The sequence below is a fragment of the Erpetoichthys calabaricus genome, chromosome 12 (genome assembly GCF_900747795.2).
Source record: "Erpetoichthys calabaricus chromosome 12, fErpCal1.3, whole genome shotgun sequence".
In the NCBI taxonomy this organism is placed as follows: Eukaryota; Metazoa; Chordata; class Cladistia; order Polypteriformes; family Polypteridae; genus Erpetoichthys; species Erpetoichthys calabaricus.
In genome coordinates this window covers 21355416-21382283 of record NC_041405.2, presented here as the reverse complement: position 1 = coordinate 21382283, position 26868 = coordinate 21355416, and the positions used below count along the sequence as shown (strand labels likewise).

Here is a 26868-nt window from a genome sequence, read left to right as displayed (position 1 = left end):
AGCTGTTTCATGGTGTAGTGGGTGTGGCAACATGCTGTACCAGTGCATGCTCCCCAACCTGATCTGACCTGACCAGAAATAGAAAATGTTAAGGAATTTATTATTTACTGATGATTCACATCTTTTTAAATGCAGTATTTAAAAATGCCAGGTATGTTCATAAGACCCTTTTCAATACAGAATGCTGGCTTAGAAAGAAAGCAGACCAGACATGGAGTCCACTTTTCATTTCACAATTAAAGAAAGCCTGAATGGTTAAACTATATGGTCCATGGAAACCCCCATGGAAGTGGCAAATGACACTACACTGATTATCGCTGGTTTACTGTTAAGTTCTGAAGGTCTAAGTGAAGATTAAGTGGTGCACGTTTATTATGACAAATGATTCCTTGGACAGAAGTTTAGCAGGTTCTCTGCTTGTCTGAGAGGGTTTTATACTCTGGCAGCTCTGCTTTTACTACCATATCCTACTTATGTGTGCATTTAATTAAGTTGCAGTTCTAAATTAGCCACGTGTGGATGCAAGACCTGCGATGGAGTGACACCATCTGTAAGGTTGGTTCCTGCCTTATGCCCACTGCCTTTCCATAATCCTGATTTGGATTAACTCGGTTTTACACTTGACCACCTGTTAAGCAGCAGTCAAATGAAACAAGGTCCTTACCTGCCTGAAATGGATGAAATGTGTCAGAAGATGGATAGAAATAAAAAAAACATGTTTTTAAACTTATCAGTGAGGGGAAATCCGAAGGTTTAATCCATTTGCACAGTGCCTGCTTATCCTGTGTAACTGACTGCAGATGTATCGAATAGCAATGTCAAAACTCAACCCAGCACCGGGCGTGTTAAAATAAAGACGACGCCTCTGGAATGCAGCAAAAAGCTGATTGGACAGAGCATTCCGGAAAAGGAAAATTACTCTAAAAAAAAACACATTCAGAAATTGGCGTGGGAAAGATCAACGTAACACATTTAGCCTTTAATTTATAACTTAACTGAAGCAATAATAAATAAAAGGAAGGCAAGAATTTAGTGGCTGATATCTGCTGCAGGCTTTTTGCTAAATAGTCATCGTAAAAATGATGAACAGTAAGTTCCTTCTAAAGACACAGTCATGCTTTGACTTGTTTTTTTTTGTTTTCTTTCTTTCTTTCTTTCTTTCTTTCTTTCTTTCTTTCTTTCTTTCTTTCTATTCTTCTTTGGTCTGTGCATTAATTATGTAAAGCTTACTTTCATGGGTACTTAATCTAGCGCTTCAGAAGTGTAATGGAGTGATATTTGATATACTGTATACCGTCTGTGACTGAAAACCTACCTCAAAAGAACTAAGATGAAGAAATTTCAATGCAATTGTTGAGTTAAAAGTCAGGTACATATTTAAATATATATTTAAATGTTGTATTTTTTAAAGTTGTTTGCAACAGAAATTGTCATAGCCATGTACTGTTAATATACTATGTTATCATACAGATATTAGAAACTTTCCACGAAGTTATGATTCCACCTTTTGCAATAAAAACTTCATTGTTTAGCCATTAGATTATTTTCTTAAGTTATTAGTAATAGATTGCATGTAAAGAGTTATGAGTGGAATTTTGCCAGTTTAATATCTGTGGTTTATTAAAGTGTTTTTTTTTTTTTGGTCCTCCTTCTTAGCGTACTCTGTAGAGCCGACAGAAGCCCCTCAGGTGCTGAGATTCGTATGCTCCCACTCTTTCTTAGCAGAGTTATATATTTAAAAATAGCTTTATAGTCACTGATTTTTAGAAAGGAGAGAAACCTGATAAAACATGTTTTTCCATGGTTAGACAGAACATTGCTTAGCTTAGCTTAGAGACTCATTCATGCAGAATTAAGCTTCTGTTACTACAGCAGTTACTGAATATTTACAGTAATACTAATATTAGTGCTAATAATAAAGAAATAAATATGATGGATGTTCAAAAAGTTTCCACATCTTTATATTTTCGTTGGAAACGGTGAAGGCAGGAGGAGTAGTAATTGGGCATTAAAAAGTTGGTGCGACGCTGGGGAAATTGCATCGCAGATGAAGGTGACTATGCAGAAAAGTGATGTCATTTGTTTTTGAAATTCTTAATAAACAGAGTTTATAAAAAAGTGCAGAAACGTTTTGAACGTCCCTCATATTAATAATAGGAGACACAAAAATCGCAGCCCTGTGTGAATTGTTTTTTTCTAGGTTCAATACAATTTTCTTGCTGAACCGTTTAATTATTTCTGATGTTCTGAATCTCATTTTTTTCACTTTTGTTTTTTTTATTTTTCATTTTGCTTCTGTGCTTGTTATTTTATTGTTATCTTTTGTATTTCCCGCGACGCCATCTTACTGTTTTTAGATAGCCCTGCCATTTTATGAATCCATGTCGGCCCTCATTAAGTGACATGGATTTGGAGATTGCATCGCATGTCATCTCTTAATCCAGTGACACATGCGTATCTGCATTTATATTTGTGGATACAAATCCAGAATGTTTTTTGCAAGTGCTTTTTCTTTGGATCTTTTGCAGGGTTTAATCACGTTAGTTTGTCCCCCTGGTTTTGTGTCTTGCTAGTCCTTTTGACTTGTTTCTTCTTCTCCTGATCCCTACCAGTGCCATCACATCCTCATTCCATGGCAGTACACAGACAGGTAAATACCTGCCCTGACTTCTAACTTCAACTTCTGGCCCTGCAGCTTTCAGGGGAGTTATTGCATTCTTTTTGCAGTTCGCCATGTTACCGTTATTTTGTTGTGTGGCACTGTGGTGACGTGATTAGTGCTAATGCTCTAGGGCAGTGGGTTCAAATCCCAGCTTGCTGTCTGTCCATGTGGAATTCTCACCATTTTCAAGAGACTTTGGTCATTTTCTTGTACATTCTTAAAACTGGCAGAATCACCTGAAAGGTGCTGTTAGTGCTGTGTGTGAGTGTGCCCTAAGATGAACTGGCACCAGCACCCTACAATAAAATCATAGTTCTAGGAAATGGATACATGATGGTATTAAAAAAAATAAATATGATGGATTTTGAAAAGGTGCTGTGAATAAGATGTACTATTTTTAGTGTAAATATTGCAAAGTCTTTTATTTCGGCCCATAGTACTTACCGTTTCACTCAAAAGTTGACTATATGGTTATTCGCAGTCAGTGTTCTGTTTAAAATGAATCCTTTCTAAATGTAAATTCATCTTGTTTGTTCTATCCATTAAACCTTTTCGTTTCAATTTTGTGTTCTGGATGTACCGACAGCATCTGCCGCGACCGCACACCGGTTAACTGCATGCACACTCACTCTGTAGATGTGACGATGCCACAACTACTGTTTCTACTATCGAATGATTTTATTAATCCAATGGAACACCAAGGACACAAAACGAAACTCATACAGACACAAAAAGAAGGTGGTCATTTTCAATTAAAAAAAATAGCAGATGTTCTTAGTGTGAAAAACGCTTTCAGATATAGATTGGTTAAGGATAAATTAGTAATGTGTCCCTCAACAAACGAGAGGGATTGTCAGGACAGTAGATTGAAAACATGTCTTTAATTCTGACTTTTATGTTTGGCAACAGCAAATTCAATAATGGAGAAATATCTCGAGCAACTGGTTGAAATGACCAAGAACAAGAAGGAGGGAGACGAGCAGTTTCAGCAACAGTTTCTTGTAAAGACTGAAAGAAACAGCAGCCTGCTGGATGAAATGACCAAGAGCCAGCAAGAGGGAACCCATCAGCTTCAGCAACTGATTCTGGAAATGGTGGAAATGAACAAAAGACAGCTGGCTGAAATGAATAAGGACCAGCAAGAGGGAACCCATCAGCTTCAGCAACTGATTCTGGAAATGGTGGAGATGAACAAAAGACAGCTGGCTGAAATGAAAAAGGACCAGAAAGAGGGAACCCATCAACTTCAACAACTGATACAAGAAATGGTTGAAATGAACAAGAAACTGCAAGAGGAAACCGATCATCTTAAGCAACAGTTTTTTGGAATGCAAGATGAGCAAAGAGAGATACTAAATGTCTTAGATAATCTACAGCATAAAATGAGACCCCGGGTCACAGTGGTTCCCAGTGTCAGCACTAAACCTGTGGAAGATTCCAGCGCTTCAGGTTTGTTAATCAAAATCAGAATAGCAGACTTGATCCACATCTCATATTCCACAACAGGAAATCATTGACCAGCCCAGTAAGAGACACACAAACACGCTGAGGACTGTTCTATATGTAGAGGGGGCTAATCTCACCACAGGTCTTTTTCACCAACTAGATACACAATAATCATCTTTGAACAGTACATGACATTCATGACAGAAGTAAACTCTCAGGATTTCTATTTGGCACTGATTGCTAACTCAAATTCAGTGTCACCCAGCCTTACATTTTATAGAATATTTGTTTAGGCTTACCCTGTATTAAACTATTGAATTTCCAATTCGACAACAGCAAAAGAACAAAGTTCATAGGGAGCATTTTTTAAACACACAGCTGGGTGTATTAAAATCCAAAAAAAAACAAACCAAAAAGAGAAATGTTTGAAAACGGTATATCATTCATCTTCATATTGGTCCTTGTAATTTGACTGCTGTCATTTGATTCTAATGTTGTACATAACTGACACACACCCTACTGTACACACATTATGTTTCTAGGATGTTCCACACATTTGAACTATTGGCCTGTACTTTTATAAAGCACTAACTGTGCTAAGAAGGGTTCAAATCTAAATAATCAACATAGACCTTAGTGTATTCAGTGTTAATGTTTGTAGTGTGGCATCTATTGGAATGTATTTTGTTTTAACATGTAGTAATAAAATTTATTGCATTTGTCATTCCAACACAAGGTGTATTACAAACATTTGTAGTAACAAAATCCATTACATTTTTCATTTCAACAGATGGCTAATCACAAACATTTGTAGTAATAAAATATATATATAAAAAATACTTTTTAAAAACCACACTTATATTAGTTTAAAAAGTGTACTAAAAAGTAAAAAATAAGTCTTATATACATCACTCGTAAAATAAAAGGTGGGCGCTTTTGCAAAGATTTTAAGAAGTGTTATTTGAATGTTGATTGATAAAAAGCACCCACCTTTTATTTTACGAGTGATGTATGAGAGACTTTTACTTTTTAGTACACTTTTTAACTTAATATAAATGTGGTTTTTTAAAATGTATTTTATATATATATATATATATTACTTTCAACTTCTTAGTCTTGGGTTTGTTTTAGTATAATTTTGTAATTAATATTTTAACACTTCCTTTAATATTTCTATCCGTTATTAGCGCCATCTATTGGTGAAATCTTGAACTATTCTTCATATGAAAATTTCATTTCTTAATTAACATGGATTAATTTATCGATTAGTGAAACTGATTATTGATTCATGTATTGTCATCGGAAGTAAGTGTGCAAAATTTCAAGTCATTTGGACAATAGGAGGTGGGTTAAATATCGATTACAAGATTTGTACCAGAAAAAAAAACAGGTGAAGTTAATATAAAGGGCGGTAAAATGCATTACATTTTTCATTCCAACAGATGGCTCATCAAAAACATTTGTAGTAATAAAATGTATTCCATTTTTCATTCCAACAGAAAGCGTACCACAAACATTTGCAGTAATAAAATGCATTATGCTTTTCATTCCAACAGATAGCTCATCACAGACATTGGTTGTAATAAAATGCATTACGTTTTTACATTCCAACATATAACACGTCACAAACATTACCACTGTTTTTACAAATCCCATACCAAATGGCACATAACAGAGGCAGACACCAGTGTTCAGGGTCAGGTTGGAGGAGCTGTGGTTCTTCAACATCAACACAAAATGTGAAAGAGCAAGTGAATTAGTGAACATAACCATTATTAGTATTAATGAACAACAAAAACCCCAGCATATTTCACCAAGGTCAGTTAAGACTAAAAACATATAAGTAATTTATACATACTGTATATACAATAATTAAGACATAAGAAGTAAATAAGTTATGTGAAGCAAATTGTCTAATAACTGAACTGTGACTGCAATTTTTGTCAATTTAACTTTTGCTGTGCAAACTAAAATGTGACACTACTACATTTAAAAATAATAAAACAAACCTTAAAAATGTTTCATAAAGAAACAATAATCAATCATTTTTATTCATAGACAGAATATTCTGAAATTATAAACATGACTTTTCCAATTGCTCATAAAACTTATTACATCTGACATCATTTTCTTCTGGTAATGTTTGATGAGCTTCATTCAAAAGACTGTGTAAGGAAATGTGAATGACTGTGCATCAAATAAATTACAAAGAGCTTATAAATTTAAAAAACATTTTTTTTGTCTTTGCAAAATCCCAAAACATTGTCTGTTTATTTCCTAGGTGACAGTGTGATCGAAGCAGCAACTGGAGCAATAATGGTACAAGGTACTAAAATGAACACACACGTAATCTGACTGCTGTCTCTCTCAGTTCGCTCTACTCTGTTCTTCTGTCTTTTATATGATTCAGTTCAGTGAAGCTCAGGACTACGAGGAATCCTAGCAATACTTAAACTTAAACACAAGCTGCGTTAAGAATACACTTAACATCTTGACCTCAGAGTCTGCCGTAATCTGATACGTTTGTCTCAGTGTGTTTAATTTAATTGGTTGGTAAGGAAATGTTTTGAAATAGGTGCCCATTTTCCCTTGAGCATGAGACTAGAGCAGAGGGAGACACACAGTGTTAGCACAGAGCTCTGCATCTTAGTGACAGAGGCTGTCATAGATTTTTGTTTGGGAGGTATGGTGTATGAAAACACAGCACATCAGGAGCTTCCAACAAACACAAATAAACAGCCCAGTGAGATTAACATATGAGAAGAAACTGAGTGAGAGAATGGAAGGACCGTGTCACGCTCACTCCTTCTCATGTTGTCTTTTTTACGTGCTACTGCCACTCTCTTTATTTTGCATAAAACAAGGTTCTCCAGAAACTGCTTAGACAAAAAGGGGAAATTACAAGAATGCAGACTTCGTCTTCTTCTTCTTAAATATTGTTTTACTGCATTTTACTGGAGTACTGCATACTTTTAAAATATCCAGTTCAGTTAGTGGAGGAAGCATCCCAAATGAATTTACCTTTTTTTCCAGTTCTAATCTTCTGGTATAGTAAACTTTAACCAATTAATTTGGACTTTGTAGTGCAATGCAATTCAGCATTATTAGAATTGTATTAAATATCATCACTTTATAGACCTTTGCCTTCCACAGTACATTTTATGGGTTTTAAAAATTATATTACCAGTTTATAAAAAAAAACTTAACATGATAATCTCACAACTAACTGATCTTACTACACAGATTTCTAAGTAATTTTGTGGAGTATGGAGGCACAAGAAGTCTTTAACTGATTCAAGGTTTAGCTCACAGTTGTGCCAGTCCTCTGTCATCTAGATAGTTCTTTACCTTCACAGATCTTCTAATTGTGTATTTTAAATTGGGGCAGACAGTGACACTGATGGTGAAGAAACAAGCGAGGGTGGTGTGGCTCCTGCCAATGAAAGACGAATTCTTCCATCCCGGACTGTGAAAAGCTTCACCGTTAAAAGTTCAGGTTAGTGGAAGGGTTCATTTCTGCATAGTAAAATTTCATCATCCAAACTTGTAAAATGATATAATACAAAAGCTACTAATTTTAAAAATACACAGACTGTCTTATGATTGGGCGGCACAGTGGCGCAGTGGTTGTGCTGCTGCCTCGCAGTTAGGAGACCCGGGTTCGCTTCCCGGGTCCTCACTGCGTGGAGTTTGCATGTTCTCCCCGTGTCTGCGTGGGTTTTCTCCGGGCGCTCCGGTTTCCTCCCACAGTCCAAAGACATGCAGGTTAGGTGCATTGGCGATTCTAAATTGTGTGTTTGTGTGTGTCCTGCGTTAGGTTGGCACCCTGCCCGGGATTGGTTCCTGCCCTGTGTTGGCTGGGATTGGCTCCAACAGACCCCCGTGACCCTGTGTTCAGATTCAGCGGGTTGGACAATGGATGGATGGATGGGTTCAGGCTTGGTGATGTCAGGGAGGCCCCGCCTCTTGAAGCTCCACCCCAAAGAAACACAGAACATAACTGAATTTAGAAGCACAGTGCATAGTCAGCCAATGACAAACAAAATCGACAGTAATAACATAAAAGTCAAAAATAATAATATAAAGATAACAAAAGCAACAATAAAACTTCTAAATAAACTGTATGTTAACACATAATACCACACTACCAAGTGTTGAATGTGAGTTCAATATACAGGTTAAATCCCTTTATAGCAAATACCGAAGCAATGAAACTTTCAGAAAAACAAATACTTTTTGTTGGATCAGACAAACGTTGATACAACATCATGTTTAACTTTTTTAATGAAATGTAAAGTTCATTATAACAAATGTTTTTTTTCAACCAAAAATGGCCACTAAAGATAATAATGTGATGCAAACAATACTTAATGCCGCGCCAATACCTTCCCCTAGTCTCAGAAAGCCTGCAACAGGCCATCTCTTTCTTGTTAGACCAAAAGTCTGTTGTGAAATTTTTGGTCTCAGGCAGCCTCGGTGAGAGTGTAGGCGCGACATCATTCAGGTAGAGCTGAATTCTGAGTCATTGCTCCATTGAGCATCCACGTAGGTGGTTGTGTCATGTGCGGATACTGCACTGTTCAAGTTTAATAGCGCTTCTTAAAGTTTTCTTTTTGCGATGAACATAAAAAAGTGAGAAATGGCGTCAGTTTACGCTGAAAGAAAAGTTAACAATCCTGGAAAGAGTTGATTCTGGAATGAAAAGAAATGACGTGGCAAAAGCATTTCAGAATCACGCCAATAATTTTGAAGGATCAAAAAGAAAATACAAGACAAAGTTAAAGATTGGACATTGGGACCTGAATGAAAAAAAAAGTTGCATCTAGTGTCTCGTTTTTATTCCGTATTCATACCTGTATTTCTATATAGGTCTCATTTTCAAATAAAATATTTTTTGCAGTTTAACAAGCACTGTTTTGTTTTTTTGTTTTTTTTGTATTCAGGTATTGACAAGCTTGGGTCACAGAGTTGGTTGCACAAGAGACAGAAAGGTGAGTCCAGGTAGGGTGTTAAATGTTCTAAACATCGTGCAACAAGCACGTTACGCAGCAGAGGAACAACGGAGCTGTGCTTGTGCTGTTGTCATTAGAGATGGTGAATCACCAGCGACCCCAGTCACAACAGTATAATACTAATTCTTTGCATTTCTATAGCGCTTTTCTCACTACTCAAAGCGCTCAGCAATCGCAGGTTAAGGGCCTTGCTTAAGGGCCCAACAGAGCAGAGTCCCTATTGGCATTTACGGGATTCGAACCGCCAAACCTTCCGATTGCCAGTGCAGATCCCTAGCCTCAGTGCCACCACTACAGTATACACATTTCCCTCATATTCGTTATAACGAAATTTCCAATATAACAAAATATTTTTATGGTCCCGTGAATTTCGTTGCAACGTATAAGGCAAATTTTGATTTGCTCATTTTTTGTATTATTGTAATAACTGCTTTTCTGCTTTACCAAAACAATTGTTCTTCATTTTTTACTTTTTTTTTGTGTCAGGTACTCAGAAGAAAGTACAAGATTTTCTGTCAGAAGCAATTGAAAAACTCTTCAGAGAAAACAAACTCCCCATTATCTGTAAGAAAACGAAAGGAATTCTCAACAAAAATAACCTGACCAAAAAAGGTAATGACTCTGTAGGCACCAGTGAGAATTTGTTTATAGCCTTGCCACTCTCTGTTTCACGTAAACATGAGTGAAAAAGCCCTTGATTACAAGTCACCACATAGGACAGTATCTTCTAACTGCCACTGTAAAGGAATCAGACTGTATTAAGTAGCCGGTTCTCTCTCTCTCTGCCTCTTACTGTAGCATTGGAAATGAAAGTGGGTGGAAATAAAAATATCTACAATATTTATTTGAAGAGAGTTTCGAAACTCTCAAGCATTTTGGAGAAACAGAAAAAAAACACTAAATCACTAGGGAGATGGCCAATCGTGTCCACATAACCATAAAAACTCCATCTTCAATTTCGTGCACTTAAAGGATGTTTTTAAAGTGTTTACTCTTATCAAGTAAGCACTGATGTCAGTTTTGTTATTTTAAAATCTGGACAATGCAGCAAAGATGTGATACGTACTGAGAAAAGCGCTATATAAATGTAATGAATTATTATTATTATTATTATTATTACCAATAAGAATGAATCTGTACAATAAAATGCTAGTGATTCTGCATGTGTCTGACCCCTTTGAGCAATCTGATTGGACTATTTGGCTTTGGTCTGATTGGTCTGTTTCATGTGGAAGGTTATTTGTGCCAAAATTAAATTAAATTCAACGTGTTAACTACAAGGTGTATTTAATTTCGGTGCATTTTTAATTTCGGCATGTTTTTACCGTGTTATGATAAAAAGCAGATTGACCAAATGATCAATTGTTTTTCACTGTGGCACGCGATTCCTATGTCTCATGTTCATAGATCACGTGTCATACCTAAAAGCAAAGCAAACATTTCACTTAGCAGCAGCTCAAAAGTATTGCATTTCGATTCAAGACCATATTTTAATTGTGCCAAACTAAACATAATCGAATGACCAATCAGCATCAAAAGGCGGGGCAAAGGGCGTCAGCAGATGGGGTAAGCGGTGTTCCACTTCTAGACATGTCTGTGTTCTGGCAGTCGGCACAAGTTTCATCAGCGTGGAGGGATTAACTGAAATGGTGAAAAGTATGTTTTAGGTCTTGCTGAAAAAGTTTACTTGTATGTTAAGTTGGCTAGTTATTTTCTTTTTACATATGCTAAAATAAGCCATGTGGCTATGCAAGGTATGGGCTGTTAGCAGTTTTAACTAAATATCAAATATAATTAAATATTTGGTAGTGTCACCAAGCTTGGTTTCTTCATAGCTTTTTATTTACTGTGCATCCGGAAAGTATTCACAGCGCATCACTTTTCCCACATTTTGTTATGTGACAGCCTTATTCCTAAATGGATTAAATTCATTTTTTTCCTCAGAATTCTGCACACAACACCCCATAATGACAACGTGAAAAAAGTTTACTTGAGGTTTTTGCAAATTTATTAAAAATAAAAAACTGAGAAATCCCATGTCCATAAGTATTCACAGCCTTTGCTCAATACTTTGTCGATGCACCTTTGGCAGCAATTACAGCCTCAAGTCTTTTTGAATATGATGCCACAAGCTTGGCACACCTATCCTTGGCCAGTTTCGCCCATTCCTCTTTGCAGCACCTCTCAAGCTCCATCAGGTTGGATGGGAAGCGTCGGTGCACAGCCATTTTAAGATCTCTCCAGAGATGTTCAATCGGATTCAAGTCTGGGCTCTGGCTGGGCCACTCAAGGACATTCACAGAGTTGTCCTGAAGCCACTCCTTTGATATCTTGGCTGTGTGCTTAGGGTCGTTGTCCTGCTGAAAGATGAACCGTCACCCCAGTCTGAGGTCAAGAGCGCTCTGGAGCAGGTTTTATCCAGGATGTCTCTGTACATTGCTGCAGTCATCTTTCCCTTTATCCTGACTAGTCTCCCAGTCCCTGCCGCTGAAAAACATCCCCACAGCATGATGCTGCCACCACCATGCTTCACTGTAGGGATGGTATTGGCCTGGTGATGAGCGGTGCCTGGTTTCCTCCAAACGTGACGTCTGGCATTCACACCAAAGAGTTCAATCTTTGTCTCATCAGACCAGAGAATTTTTTTCTCATGGTCTGAGAGTCCTTCAGGTGCCTTTTGGCAAACTCCAGGCGGGCTGCCATGTGCCTTTTACTAAGGAGTGGCTTCCGTCTGCCACTCTACCATACAGGCCTGATTGGTGGATTGCTGCAGAGATGGTTGTCCTTCTGGAAGGTTCTCTTCTCTCCACAGAGGATCTCTGGAGCTCTGACAGAGTGACCATCGGGTTCTTGGTCACTTCCCTGACTAAGGCCCTTCTCCCCCGATTGCTCAGTTTAGATGGCCGGCCAGCTCTAGGAAGAGTCCTGGTGGTTTCAAACTTCTTCCACTTACGGATGATGGAGGCCACTGTGCAAATTGGGACCTTCAAAGCAGCAGAAATTTTTCTGTAACCTTCCCCAGATTTGTGCCTCGAGACAATCCTGTCTCGGAGGTCTACAGACAATTCCTTTGACTTCATGCTTGGTTTGTGCTCTGACATGAACTGTCCACTGTGTGACCTTATATAGACAGGTGTGTGCCTTTCCAAATCATGTCCAGTCAACTGAATTTACCACAGGTGGACTCCAAGTAAGCTGCAGAAACATCTCAAGGATGATCAGGGGAAACAGGATGCACCTGAGCTCAATTTTGAGCTTCATGGCAAAGGCTGTGAATACTTATGTACATGTGCTTTCTCAATTTTTTGATTTTTAATAAATTTGCTTAAATCTCAAGTAAACTTTTTTCATGTTGTCATTATGGGGTGTTGTGTGTAGAATTCTGAGGAAAAAAATGAATTTAATTCATTTTGGAATAAGGCTGTAACATAACAAAATGTGGAAAAAGTGATGCACTGTGAATACTTTCCGGATGCACTGCATATCCTCTGTGATGAACAGATATTATATTTTATTCCGTTCTTTCGACATGGAAGGGAATGAAATCATTATTTACATCGCAGACTTCCACCCATTCAATAAGACAACAGATCCCCTGCCTCATCAACTCCGTGTTTGCCTTCCTTAGCGCTGGTTGAACACATTTGTGATTGGAACACCATCGTGCCAGAGATTGGTCAATTTGATTAAATTTAATTTTGGTACCATCAAGGCGTGATTGAAATATAAAACACACAGAGCAGCTGCTAAGGGACATGCAGTTAGTCATGACACGTGATTTATGGGCAAAAATGATAATGCAATATCCTTTTCTAATACTTTTTAAGCTAACATGGAAATTCCATGTCATAGTTAAAAGCAGTTATTTTGTTGGTATGTTTTTGATTATCACATGATAAAATTGTACCAAAACTAAATGCACCACGAGCATGTTCATTACATTTTAATTTAGTTAAGACATTGGATTGCATTTAATTGCAGCATGAGTAATCTTAAATAGTTTTGTTATTGTTGCTTAGTCGGGAGGTTGAAGCACATGAGGATATGGAGGGAAGGCATAGGATGCACACTGAGAGTCGCCTTCAAACTCATGAAATATTCGCAAGAATACAAATGATATTTTTAACAGCAGGTAATGGGGTGTCTGTCCACCATTGGTGGTAGTCAAAAGTGGACAGGAGGCAAGCAAAATGGCCCAAATTACTGAGTCAGAGAAGCAGGCTTTACGGAAACGCAATCAAGAGATCGAGAGAAGAAGCAGTGGCCAGAATCTGATTGAGGCACATGAGGATACTGAGGAAAGGCGCACAATGAATGCTGAGGGTACATGTAAGGCAGGAGATGTGAAATATTTTTAAATGTATTCCTTTACCTACGTCACTAGTAAAGCCTAAAGAAATCTACAGGACCCCTTGATCAATACTCCACTTCTCTACCTTTTTAAATTGGTTTCTCTGCTTATAGTTTTTAAGAAGAATTCATTTGTTCCTAAATTAAAAAATATCACTGTCATATTAATCTGTTGATCACCTTACTGTCTGAGCTCATTGTTATGCCTTATTTATAGCTCTGACCACTAATCGGTGTTTTTCTCAAACTTTATATCTGTATAGTTCATGCTAAGCTCTCGCTTGCTTTTTTTTAACCACCAGTCATATGTATACAATTGATTTATCTTGGTCACTTCATTGCATGTGATCAGACACCATAAACGTTTAGCTGCCCATCGATTTGCCATCACAATAAGGTTTCTTAAGGCATTTTCCAGCATTACATAAATGTAAACATTATAAATGTCGATATATTTGGTGCTGTTTCGACCTTGCATTGTAATTCATTCACCCGTTTGATGATTGTGGTCAAACAGAATAAACCATACACCTTCCAGTACCTTCTTCTTCTTCTTCTTCTTCTTCTTCTTCTTCTTCTTCTTCTTCTTCTTCTTCTTCTTCTTCTTCTTCTTCTTCTTCTTCTTTCGGCTGCTTCCATTAGGGGTTGCCACAGCGTATCATCTAATTCCATATCTTTCTGTCCTCGTCATCTTGCTCTGTTACACCCATCACCTGCATGTCCTCTCTAACCACATCCATAAATCTTCTCTTAGGCCTTCCTTTTTCCTCTTGCCTGGCAGCTCTATCCTTAGCATCCTTCTCCCAATATACCCAGCATCTCTCCTCTGCACATTATATACTCAGCATCTATACAATATACTCAGCATCTGTCATCTGCACATTACCATAATGCTTTTAAATTCATTACCTAGGTCTTCTGGTTATTCAATTTCATAGCAGTGAACTAACACTGCTGGTTGTCATATTGTTTATTAGACATACAATATAATTTTATGACATGCTACAGCCCTGATTAATCTTGCTTGAATTTCATTCTCTGCTCTTTTGCCTCAAAAACTTCAGTCTTGTTACTTTTCCTTAATTGCTTAAAGTGACACCCATCACTTTACTGATACGATCATGAAGTTCTTCAGCGTTTACTCTCTTTCCATGCAAAGACCCTAGCGATGAGGTAATCACGCATACATTGAACCTGAAAAGAGCAGGCGTCCATATCATGGACAATAAGACCATTTTAGAGTGGCATCTAATGAATATGCGACTCTAGTGAAGTGCAGTTTTCTTATGTATAAGTCTGGACAATGCAGCATAGACGTTGGGGCATATTAATGTTTATAATACTTTTTTCACTTATTTTCATTTGGCAATCTTCCTATACTGCATTCTCTCACAAGGTCATTGAAACCTTGAAAGTGAATTTTTATTTTTAGAATTGTCAAATAAAATAATAAATGGAAATTAATAGTGTTCATAAAGAACTAACACCAGCGTTTTTCTCTTCTAGGTTCCCGGTCTGTTTGGTCTAACGGAGTGTGGCTCTTCGCTGTTGAATTTGAAATTTTATCTGGATGGAAAAATTCAAAAAATTGGAAGAAGAGCATTTATATTGACATGGAAGAGGTGAAGAAAGTAAGTCCTGGTAGCAAACTTACCACCGTATGTTTTATGTATTGGTGTCTTTGTAATAAGCAGTACACTGCACTGTAATGTGACAGTTCATGGAGGATGATTCCAATGTAAGCCTGGCACAGGCTGTAAAAGAAGGAAGTTGTAGAACTCAATTCAGGTCTAATTTAATAATGAATGTACTGTATCTTCCTCCAGGATTGGGCAAATCAGGAGAAACAGGTTATCTTTCCAAACTTCACATTCTCAGAACAGTAAAGATAAACAGCTAATGAAATAAATCTTTGATAGTCCTTATTAGACACGGCCTTGACGCAGTCCAACACCGACAATGAACGAAATTTGACTTAAAGCCAAGTATTGGGGCGCAGCTCTCACCACATTCATAGTGGGAAGAAATGGTACACAAGAGGGTCCCTGTTACCCCGTATTCCTGCAACACCCCCACAACACATACCTGGGGGCATCACCACTCCTGTTTGTGGTTTTCTTGGACGGGATATCAAGGCATAGCCGAGAATGTGAGGGTGTCCAGTTGGTGAAGCTAGGAGTAGCACTGTTGCTTTATGCACTCGCTCAAGTGATTCACATGTGATCAGCATCTCCAGGTCTGAGGTCATGGCTCTCTCTAAGATATGAGTGGATTTCTCTCTCTTGGTGAGTGAGGAGCAACTGTCCTGAGCAGAGGCTTTCAAGTACCTTGGGACCTTGTTCACAAGTGATGGTAAAAAATACAGTGAGATTGGTAAGCAGAATGGAGCAGCGGCAGCTGTTATTCGGGAGCTGTACTGGTGGGAAAGTAGGAGCTGAGTCTAAAGACAAAACTCTGAGATTAGTGGTCCATCTTCTTCCTCATCCTCACCTATCAGAGCTGTGGGTAATGACCGAAAATTACCAAAAGAATGAGATCACGAATATAAGCTGCAGAAGTTAGGTTTCTTCGTGTGGTGGTTGCTAGGGTGAGAAGTTTAGAGATTGGGGAGAAACTCAGAGTAGAGTTTGTTGCTCCTCCAGATCAAGACAACCTAGTTGAAGTGGTTTGGGCATGTCGTAAGGATGGCCTCTGGGTGGCCCCCTTCTCAAGCTGCTCTGGGCACGTCCTACTGGCCAGAGACCCTGTGGCAGATGCAGGGCCCGTGGTGTATGTCTCTCAGCTGGTTTGAGAATACCTAGGAATTCCCCAACAATAAGAGTAGCTTGGGACAGGGAAATGTGGTCTGACTTGCTTGATCTGCTGCCTCCACAACCCTAACCAGGAAAAGCAGTTGAGAAGATGAGGTGTTTTGAGATCAGTCCTTATTAGACAGATCTGTTCTCCTGACCTAGTAGATTTAAAACTTGATGGCTCCTGAGAATGACCATCCTAGAGTTTTGATGCTGAGATGCTGAGGTCCTGCATACCTTAGATCATATAAATATAAACCTAACTGATTCACATTTATTTCTGAACATCATTCATGCTGTTTTTGATACATGTAGCTGTTATAGTAATAGGCACCTGATACTGCAGATGAGAACAGAGAGGCTGCAACAGGATAACCATCCACATCCAGCTGCAAACCATCTCCTGTGTGTCTGTGGTCAGATGGCTTATACCTTTGATGACCACCTGAGTTGGGATGTGGGGTTGAGTAGCTTCTGTTTAATGACTATGAGGGTATAAGGGTAGCACTGTAATAATTGTTTACATTTATATAGCACTGTGTACTCACAAATGCCTTTAAATGTGTAATTAATTAGCATCATCATGAATTTCTTTCTACAGAATTCAAATGGACCTTGTGGGCAAAACAATAGTCGAAGAATATATCTGTATGACTTTTTTAAGGTAAGTCTGATCAGAAGAATATATATTTTTTTGTCCTGCAATTTTCAGTGATATCATTAGAAAAAACTCTTCAGGCATTTTGAAAGCACTCTGTGGCTCGTAGCTAATTGTACCACTGATAATGGACACGGTATTCTGTTGGCAGAGAAGGGCTTTACAGCTAAGAACTGACTGCTGCTAATGAATTAAAAAAGTTACTTTGAATGGATAGCAGCGATGGGAGCTGTCCTGTTACACACCACACTCTGACAGAGAATCAGGTTGTGCTTTGAGAATATCGTTCAGATGTTTTGCCTGTTCTTAGATCCGGTACCTACTGTGATTTTATACACATAGCAAACACCTGCATAATGTGCTTTCCCAACCAACACAGCAAATTGTTTTGGATCAAAAGCGGACGATAAATAAGAGAAGCAGCCCAGGTCGGAGTTCAGAACAGTACTGAAATTACAAATGACTGTATACCTCTTTGTTATTGTTAGTTATGCAATTAGTATTAAATAATTTAACTTACCCACCATCTTCTGTACTATTTTATTTCTTAACAGCAAATAAAATTTTTTCCTGCTTCGCAGCAAGTGGACAAATTACACATTAGGGTAAGAGTTTAACCATTTCATCTTTTTTCCAGGATTTTTTTTTAATTATTATTATTATTTATAAGCCAGAAAATCTTTTGTGAAATGCATTTGCTAAATTTTCATAGGTGGAGTCCCAGTCTAGATTCTAGTGCGCTGAATTTATGAGACCTTCGAATTTGAATAATTTGATGAACTGAAACATTCTTGTTCTTCAATTCCCATAACATCTTCAAATAAACTAAAATATGTTTTCTTTTTAAAGAATATTTTAATTAACACAGTTTTTGGTCTTATTTTTCAGAAATATCAACATTTATTTCAACAATGAAGATCACTTGGATGCGTGAAATTTTCTTCTCCTTTCCTCTTGTTGTTTTACACCTAAAATAAAACAATCTTCTTCTTTTGGCTGCTCCCGTTAGGGGTTGCCACAGCGGATCATCTTCTTCCATATCTTTCTGTTCTCTGCATTTTGCACTGTCACACTCATCACCTACATGTCACCACATCCATAAACCTTCTCTTAGGCCTTCCTCTTTTCATCTTCCCTGGCAGCTCTATCCTTACCATCCTCCTCCCAATATACCCAGCATCTCTCCTCTGCACATGTCCAAACCAATGCAGTCTCGCCTCTCTGACTTTGTCCCCCAACCGTCCAACTTCCGCTGACCCTCTGATGTCCTCAATTCTAATCCTGTCCATCCTCGTCACACCCAATGCAAATCTTAGCGTCTTTAATTCTGCCACCTCCAGCTCTGTCTCCTGCTTTCTGGTCAGTGCCATCGTCTCAAATCATTTAACATAGCTGGTCTCACTACCGTCCTGTAGACCTTCCCTTTCACTCTTGCTGATATCCGTCTGTCACAGATTACTCCTGACACTCTTTTCTACCCATTCCACCCTGCCTACACTCTCTTTTTCACCTCTCTTCCACAATCCCCATTACTCTGTACTGTTGATCCCAAGTATTTAAACTTATCCACCTTCACCAACTCTACTCCCTCATCCTCACCATTCCACTAACCTCCCTCTCATTCACACACATGTATTCTGTCTTGTTCCTACTGACCTTCATTCCTCTGCTCTCTAGAGCATATCTCCACCTCTCCAGGGTCTCCTCAACCTGCTCCCTACTATTGCTACAGATCAGAATGTCATCAGCAAACATCATAGTCCACGGGGACACCGGTCTAATCTGGTCTATCAACCTGTCCATCATCAATGCAAATAAGAAAGGCCTCAGAGCCAATTTTGAGGTTAGAAGTTTTGATGACATATAAATCATTTTTGATCCAAGCTAAGACATGAGTTCTCTTTTCACAGCCAACCTAAACCTGAAAATTTTTGGATCATACGATAATCTCAAATAAACAAATGCAATTTTTTTATGGCCATGCTTGTGGTATTTTTAATTAATCAATCCTTACTTTTCAGGTACCTATATTTATACATTTGTGGAATGCCATACTCATATCATAACTTACGTGCATATTTGTATCTATGGCTTCAAACACGTTATAAAGGTTATACTTACTACTTTCGACATGAAGAGTAATTAATTCAAATCAACCTCACATTGTTACAGACTATCACAGATTACTTGACCACTTTAGTTTTGAAATGTCACTGCCGTTACACACAATTGTTAACTGAAATGAAAGATTGCAAAACAGTGTACGGTTGTGTTTGGAAACATTACTAGCAAATTGCCACTGACTGTGTTTGGTTAAATGCTAGTTATGTTTTATTTTAAAGCACACAGAACGAGTCCAAATCAACGGCCGTGTTACTCGAGTAATATTTGGATTTACTATTGTTTTAATTGAAGATTTTGTTTTTTTTAATTTCCGTGTAACGCCAGAGCTCCCCAAACGCTGGGGCCAGTGTCATGTCACACCCTACACACATGGTAGTTATTAGTGATTAAATTGACAACAGTATAGGCCATAATAGCATACTTCTGTTTAAAACTCATTTAAATTGGATCGGTAATTAATGTAGTTTAATTATTTTTGATGGTTTTGTTTGGAAGACAGGTCTTTCTGTAGGGAAGGTTGTAGAGAGGTTGGGAGCATGCGCTGATAGCGCGTTGCCGCACCCACCGCACAATGATCCACCTGAATTGGGACCCGAGTGCTACGGGTGACACCTCAGCACCTGCTGGTGTCCAAATAGGGGAGCCATAGCAGAGGGATACTGCCACCTAGTGTACTGGGGAAACACAAAGCCCCGGGAGGCAGTCTCCCACTGTCCTTCCCTCATAATGATTGGAAAAGGTACCACTAACCAACTTGGTCGGGATGCCCGCTCATCCATATCCTTCCTTTATCACAGCTTACCGGTCAGGTAAGGAACCACCCACCCTGGCTGGAGTGCCAGTCAACCCGAGTGTTCTATGATACCTTATAAAAAAAAATTGGAAAATAAGTTGCTTTTCACTTCCTGCCAAATTTGTGCCATTCACAGAAGAGGAGAGACGTTTAGGTAACAACTAGAATGCAGTTCTGCCCTGGGCCCTAACGTGTATGCATCCCATGACCACCTTCAACTTACAAAATTATTTTTTTAAATCCAAGGACACGATTCTAAGTGCAGATGACGTCATCAAGCCCTGGCATCAGTAAGTTATATATTTTCAGATTCTCACTCACTAAGACCATTATTTAAAAGTAGAAATAAAGTCTAATTTACACTATGAAGAGTTTGACAAGAACATTAACAAGCTGGTCCTCTGCCTCTGTACATTTTGTCATTTAAATATACGAGGAAGTATCTCATGAGGGGTTTTTCTTCATATAGCCAGTGATGTGAAAAACTATTTGCCCCCTTCCTGATTTCTTATTCTTTTGCATGTTTGTCACACAAAATGTTTCTGATCATCAAACACATTTAACCATTAGTCAAATATAACACAAGTAAACACAAAATGCAGTTTGTAAATGGTGGTTTTTATTATTTAGGGAGAAAAAAAAAATCCAAACCTACATGGCCCTGTGTGAAAAAGTAATTGCCCCCTGAACCTAATAACTGGTTGGGCCACCCTTAGCAGCAATACCTGCAATCAAGCGTTTGCGATAACTTGTAATGAGTCTATTACAGTGCTCTGGAGGAATTTTGGCCCACTCATCTTTGCAAAATTGTTATAATTCAGCTTTATTTGAGGGTTTTCTAGCATGAACCGCCTTTTTAAGGTCATGCCATAGCACCTCAATTGGATTCAGGTCAGGACTTTGACTAGGCCACTCCAAAGTCTTCATTTTGTTTTTCTTCAGCCATTCAGAGGTGGATTTGCTGTTGTGTTTTGGGTCATTGTCCTGTTGCAGCACCCAAGATCGCTTCGGCTTGAGTTGACGAACAGATGGCCGGACATTCTCCTTCAGGATTTTTTGGTAGACAGTAGAATTCATGGTTCCATCTATCACAGCAAGCCTTCCAGGTCCTGAAGCAGCAAAACAACCCCAGACCATCACACTACCACCACCATATTTTACTGTTGGTATGATGTTCTTTTTCTGAAATGCTGTGTTCCTTTTACGTCAGATGTAACGGGACATTTGCCTTCCAAAAAGTTCAACTTTTGTCTCATCAGTCCACAAGGTATTTTCCCAAAAGTCTTGGCAATCATTGAGATGTTTCTTAGCAAAATTGAGACGAGCCCTAATGTTCTTTTTGCTTAACAGTGGTTTGCGTCTTGGAAATCTGCCATGCAGGCCGTTTTTGCCCAGTCTCTTTCTTATGGTGGAGTCGTGAACACTGACCTTTAATTGAGGCAAGCGAGGCCTGCAGTTCTTTAAACGTTGTCCTGGGGTCTTTTGTGACCTCTCGGATGAGTCGTCTCTGCGCTCTTGGGGTAATTTTGGTCGGCCGGCCACTCCTGGGAAGGTTCACCACTGTTCCATGTTTTTGCCATTTGTGGATAATGGCTCTCACTGTGGTTCGCTGGAGTCCCAAAGCTTTAGAAATGGCTTTATAACCTTTACCAGACTGATAGATCTCAATTACTTCTGTTCTCATTTGTTCCTGAATTTCTTTGGATCTTGGCATGATGTCTAGCTTTTGAGGTACTTTTGGTCTACTTCTCTGTGTCAGGCAGCTCCTATTTAAGTGATTTCTTGATTGAAACAGGTGTGGCAGTAATCAGGCCTGGGGGTGGCTACGGAAATTGAACTCAGGAGTGATACACCACAGTTAGGTTATTTTTTAACAAGGGGGCAATTACTTTTTCACACAGGGCCATGTAGGTTTGGATTTTTTTTTCTCCCTAAATAATAAACACCATCATTTAAAAACTGCATTTTGTGTTTACTTGTGTTATATTTGACTAATGGTTAAATGTGTTTGATGATCAGAAACATTTTGTGTGACAAACATGCAAAAGAATAAGAAATCAGGAAGGGGGCAAATAGTTTTTCACACCACTGTAGCTCTATGGACTCAGTTGTGTAGATTATGATTGCAATTGAATGCAATGTAATCTTTTGCAATGGTGTACTCTTTGCATTTTTATTGTATAATGCCATGCTTGTTGTATTGTGATCATCAGGCTAGAAAACAAAACAATAGAAAATAGAAAACAGACAAGTTACACTTCACGAAGAAGTAGTTTTTTGTATCTCTGACAATGCAATTATTCACTTAAAGCATAGTCACGCACATCACAAAGGAGCTCAGCACGAACGCCGCTCTCTTTGTTCTGCCTAAATGCAGGAAGTGTAAATTTCCACACTTTCACTTTCATTTCTTCAGAAGACATCCCCGCCAAGTGTCTGTTTCTCACTACTCACTGACATAAACTCATTACTGCTATGGAATCAGATTTCTTTGTTTGCCTGGAGGAGTCTCACCTGCTAATCCATTCAAATACAACTGCCTGACCTGCACTGATGGTAAACAAAAGTCAACTTTTTTCCAAGAGCATATAAAACCATCAGAAGTTATGCAAGGGCTTCCCCAGGTAGCTGCAGCTATTGAGGACCTGTGGCTGTACATAAGGGCCTACCTGTACAGCCAGTGCCTTCTTGTGGTTAAGACAATGGAGAAATCAAAAGAACTGTGTCAAGACCTTAGGAGGAAAATTGTGCATCTTCACAAGTCGGTTTCCTCCTTAGGGAGCCATCTCCAAAAAGTTGAAGGTACCATAAGCAATTGCACAATCAATTGTACAAAAATATAAAATGCTTGGGACAATACAGACTTTACATCTTTAAGGAAGGAAGCACAAATTAATTCCGAGGATGAACAAAGTTTGTTTTGAAAGGTTCAACAGAATCATAAGATAACAACTAAGGAAGTGGTGATAGAGTTGGGGGCAGTCAGGAACAAAAGTACCATCTATCAAGGTTAAGAGAACATTTCATCAACATGTCTTGAAAGGTTATCGACCAAGAAAGAAACTAAAGAAACTTCACAATCAACATAAAAAGCTATAGTGCAGTCTGCAGTTGCTCACCAGGACAAAAACGTAGCCTTTTGGAAAAGCGCCCTCTGTTCTTAGTTTTTATTGTTGGAGAGTCAAAAACATTTGATAAGGTGCCACATGAGGGGTTGGGCATCAAAATAAAAGTAGTGGAAGTTCAGGGTGTTGATTTTAGATGGGTGCAAAATTGGCTCAGGGAGCAGAGGGTGATGGTGCGAGAAACCTTATTGGAATGAAGTGTGGTGTCCAGCAGGGGTCAGTGCAAGGGCCACTGATATTTGTAATATATATAAATAATTTGGATATGAATATTTACTAAGTTTGCAGATGATACCAAGCTAGGTGGATTGGAAGATAATCTCAAATCCTTTGAATCATTACAGAGGGACCTGGACAACATGCAAGCTTGGGCAAATTTGTGGTGGATGACATTTAATGTCAGTAAATGTAAAGTATTACATGTAGGAAGTGGTTTGTTGAGGTTTAAATACACAATAGGATGTCTGAAAATTGAAAGTCTACCTTATGAAAAGAATTTAGGAGTCGTAGTGGACACTAAGCTATCAACTTCCAGACAGTGTTCAGAAGTAATAACAGAATGTCAGGTTATATAGCGCCCTGTTGTATGGAGTACAAGTCACAGGAGGTTCTGCTCAAGCTTTATAACACACTGGTAAGGCCTCATCTGGAGTACTAGGTGCAGTTTTGGTCTGACATTTACTCTGATTGGTTCATTGGCTTACACACCCAAATAAAAGTCCCATTCCACTACATTCTTGTCTTTCTCCATATCTCTTAAGTTCAGCTCTTACTCTTTTATGGAATTTCTGTGTTTATGACAACTGTGAAGTCTTACTGGGTACCTGTATTTTCTGAACCAATTCAGCAGTCTCAGCAGACTATTTCAAAGACAAACGCTATATATTTCTTTTTATTATGTACTGCATACCAAAGCACTTCATGCACAATAGCTATATTACCTCTAAATAACTATTGTGAGCACGGGTCCGAACACCATCAGACTAACACCAGCACTTTATCAAAACACACATTTATTTCTGCAAATAAAGTCCTCCCAGCACCAATCACCCTCTTCATGGGCCTTCCTGTCAAATGTCCATGGGCCACCTTTCCTCTCCTCACGGGAGCTTCGTCCTGCTCCCACTCCCGACTCTAGCTCCCTGATTGGAGTGAGGCGGCCCCTTTTATTTCCACCCAGACGTGCTCCAGGTGCCTGATGACACTTTTCCGGCTGCACATCCTGGTGTGGCGGAAGTGCTGCCCTTGCACCCAGAAGCACTACGGGCGTCCCTGGGAGGTCCTTCCTCCACCTTCCCAGGTGTGGCGGAAGTGTTGATCTCCCAGGCTCCACGACACTCGGGGTGCACCCCTGGCAGTGGCCACAGGCCCCAGTGGGCTTGAGCCTCCTTGCTCCTTCCCCATGGTCCCCTCAACATCCAGGGCGGTTGCCCCATCATGGCCCGGGGGACATATAGACCACCTTCCGGTCCTTCCAGGCATCACGGCTGGGTCTGACCCCCAGCCTCCTGTGACACTATATTACTCCTTCATCATTCCCCTATATTCTCTCACAGTATTTAAACAGACATAATCAGATTAACAACCGGGTTGTTTCTAGCTTGAACTTTGGCATTTTCTTCAATAAAAACTTCCTTTCTTTGTACCATATAATTAAAATAATATCATAAGGCAAAGTGAATAATACTAGAAGCTATAAGAAAATAATGAAGAGATAAAGCAAGCCTGCAAATATCAAGAGAAAGTGTAGGGTTAACTTACCTGCCACTTAATATATTCACATAATTGTAGATTTAGCCAGTAGCAGGCACTATGTAAATGTGCACTGGAACTGGAGAAGACCCAAAGGCAGGCAAGAAACTGAAAGAAAGAAGAAGCCAGAAGAGAAGTTTCATGCAAAGTAAAGTAACTGAATTGAACAATACACAACCAGATATTTTACTACAATCTGAAAGAAAAATCATTAATTATAAAGTTAAAGCCTTAGTCAGAAGACTGAATATTTAAATTCTTTCATCGGCACCATGGAAAAATGTAAGTCTTCTTTTTTTTAATCTTCATTTTTTTAATCTAACATTTTCTACTAAACATGGTCAAACTTGTTCGTCATTCTATTTGTTAAAGTTGCACTTCAGCTGTTAACTTATATGCGTGTAAGTGAGTGCTTTAAAATTAACACTTCAGTGCTTTAATGGTGTTGTTAAAACGCTATACGATATAATTTCAAGCATTACAGGTATGATGGTAAAAATAACAAATAGCTCTTATCCCAAAAGTCTTTGATAATAATAGTTGTGAGTTGTTGTTGAATAACAGAATAGACTCTTTGTTTTTAAAAAAAAATTGCAGTAGGGGAGTGAATTTATTACCTGCATATCCACCCAACATGCAACATGTTGTCCCTATCTGGGGCCATGATGAACAACAAAAAGCACCTTACCCAATGGTCAGTGATGATCCCGGTGGGTGTGCTTTCTTTTACAGGATTACGAAATACAAATACATATTAGTTATATCTCTCGATTATAAAAAAAAAATCCTGGGAGAGAATGACTAGGGAGACGAGACGTGATCTTCACGTGAAGATCACGGAAGACACTTAAAAGACCCGCGAGACGAAAGAGATTGGCCTTAAACATGAGACTTTGTGCCAAGGGATTGACCCAGGACCGTCTCGCGAATGACGTAGAACATGAGATTCTTGCAAGACACACCCTACTTACAACCAATATCAAATAAGACCGCGGGCAGCAAAACATTCAGTCATCTAAAGGATTTGAGCACACACAGATCCAGGGTCGCAGCGCATATAAAGCATATAAGGACAATACGTTATGAATGAAACATTGATGACTAAGCGAAGAAGAAAGAGCAGCATGGAGAAAAGAGACTCAAAAGCATTGGAGAGAAAAAAAATGCAAAAAAGAAAAAGAATAATCTAGGTGCAAATTCAGAAAATAAGGAAAGTAATATCAGTCTGGAACAAGTGGAATTGAAAAAAAGCAGGTCCAGTCGGGCTCAGAAATAAAAGACAAAGTAGAACTTCATAAAGACGTTCAAAAATGTTGGCGTTATACACATGCAGAGCAGGTTAGAGATTATGAAAGCAGTGGAATTCGTAAGGCTCAAAAAAAAAACAATGGCGCAATACACATGCAGAGAAAGGTAAAGAATATGAAAGTAGGAAAATTCGAAAGTATTGTAGCATCCCTGCCAGGTTGAAGCCTTTTTTTTTTGGAGTGACTGTTAGGTTCGATTGAGGGAAGGCGGAGTACAGCACAAAAGACTGACAGCGGGGTATTGATTGATGCGGTAAGTGGGGGGGACGGGATGGGAGGAGGGGTTGGAGAGGGTGCAAGAAGATTGTGTTTGGGGTTACGAAGTCGGCGTTCTTTTTCTCGATTGTTCAAGTAAAACTTTTGTAAGACTTTACTACGTCTGTCTGTTTTTTTAGAGATGTAGAGGTTGCTACAGTATCAAAAAAAGACAGTAAAGATCGCATTAGCACAAACAAAAGGAAATTATTACTCGAAAAAAGGGAAAATAATCACCATGGACCAGATGTCATCGGAAAAATAAGCAGGACAAAGCGAGGTCACAAATAGAAGACAAAGAATAGAAAACAAAGTAAAATGTCATAAAGAGGTTCAAAAACAAGGGGGCCAAACACATGCAGAGCAGGTTAGAGATAATCCATCCATTATCCAACCCGCTGAATCCGAACACAGGGCACGGGGGTCTGCTGGAGCCAATCCCACCGCAGAGGTTAAAGATAATGAAAACTGGAATTCAAAAGACTCAAAAAAAACGTAGGCGCGAAACACATGCTGAGCGAGATACAGAATATGAAACCAGAAAAAAACGACAGTGTCAAAATAAAGAAGGTAAACATCGCATTAGTGCAAA

General features: G+C 38.8%; 3 protein-coding genes across 8 annotated transcripts in view; all 3 read left to right on the top strand.

The window, feature by feature from the left end:
- LOC127529834 (uncharacterized) overlaps positions 1–26868 on the top strand; it is a 325899-nt gene that overhangs the window by 90705 nt on the left and 208326 nt on the right. The gene's annotated exons all lie outside the window — the stretch shown is intronic.
- On the top strand, positions 934–18901 carry LOC114661933 (uncharacterized). Of its 3 annotated transcripts, XM_051934797.1 has the most exons (10): positions 934–1089; positions 3572–4111; positions 6390–6434; positions 7497–7604; positions 9052–9099; positions 9607–9732; positions 14977–15101; positions 16864–16926; positions 17475–17525; positions 17809–18901. In XM_051934797.1, exons 1-10 carry the CDS (start codon positions 1080–1082, stop codon positions 17833–17835), a joined length of 1143 nt encoding a protein of 380 aa, XP_051790757.1. In that variant the 5' UTR covers positions 934–1079; the 3' UTR covers positions 17836–18901. The 3 variants fall into 3 exon arrangements, with proteins under 3 accessions (XP_051790757.1, XP_028671024.2, XP_051790758.1); XM_028815191.2 differs by lacking the exon at positions 6390–6434; XM_051934798.1 differs by lacking the exon at positions 9052–9099.
- LOC114661931 (uncharacterized) overlaps positions 24531–26868 on the top strand; it is a 52657-nt gene continuing 50319 nt past the window's right edge. Inside the window, exon 1 of one of the 2 annotated variants that reach the window (XM_051934786.1) lies at positions 24531–24996. In XM_051934786.1, the coding sequence (XP_051790746.1) occupies positions 24987–24996 (10 nt within the window). In that variant the 5' untranslated portion in view covers positions 24531–24986. The remainder of the gene's footprint in view (positions 24997–26868) is intronic. The other variant, XM_051934787.1, reaches the window with a different exon arrangement.

Bases quoted from the DNA above. Each gene is read 5' to 3' on its own strand.
- LOC114661933 (XM_051934797.1), top strand. The intron at 6,435-7,496 runs GTACTAAAATGA...AAATTGGGGCAG, and splicing joins TGGAGCAATAATGGTACAAG to ACAGTGACACTGATGGTGAA. The intron at 9,100-9,606 runs GTGAGTCCAGGT...TTTTTGTGTCAG, and splicing joins GTTGCACAAGAGACAGAAAG to GTACTCAGAAGAAAGTACAA.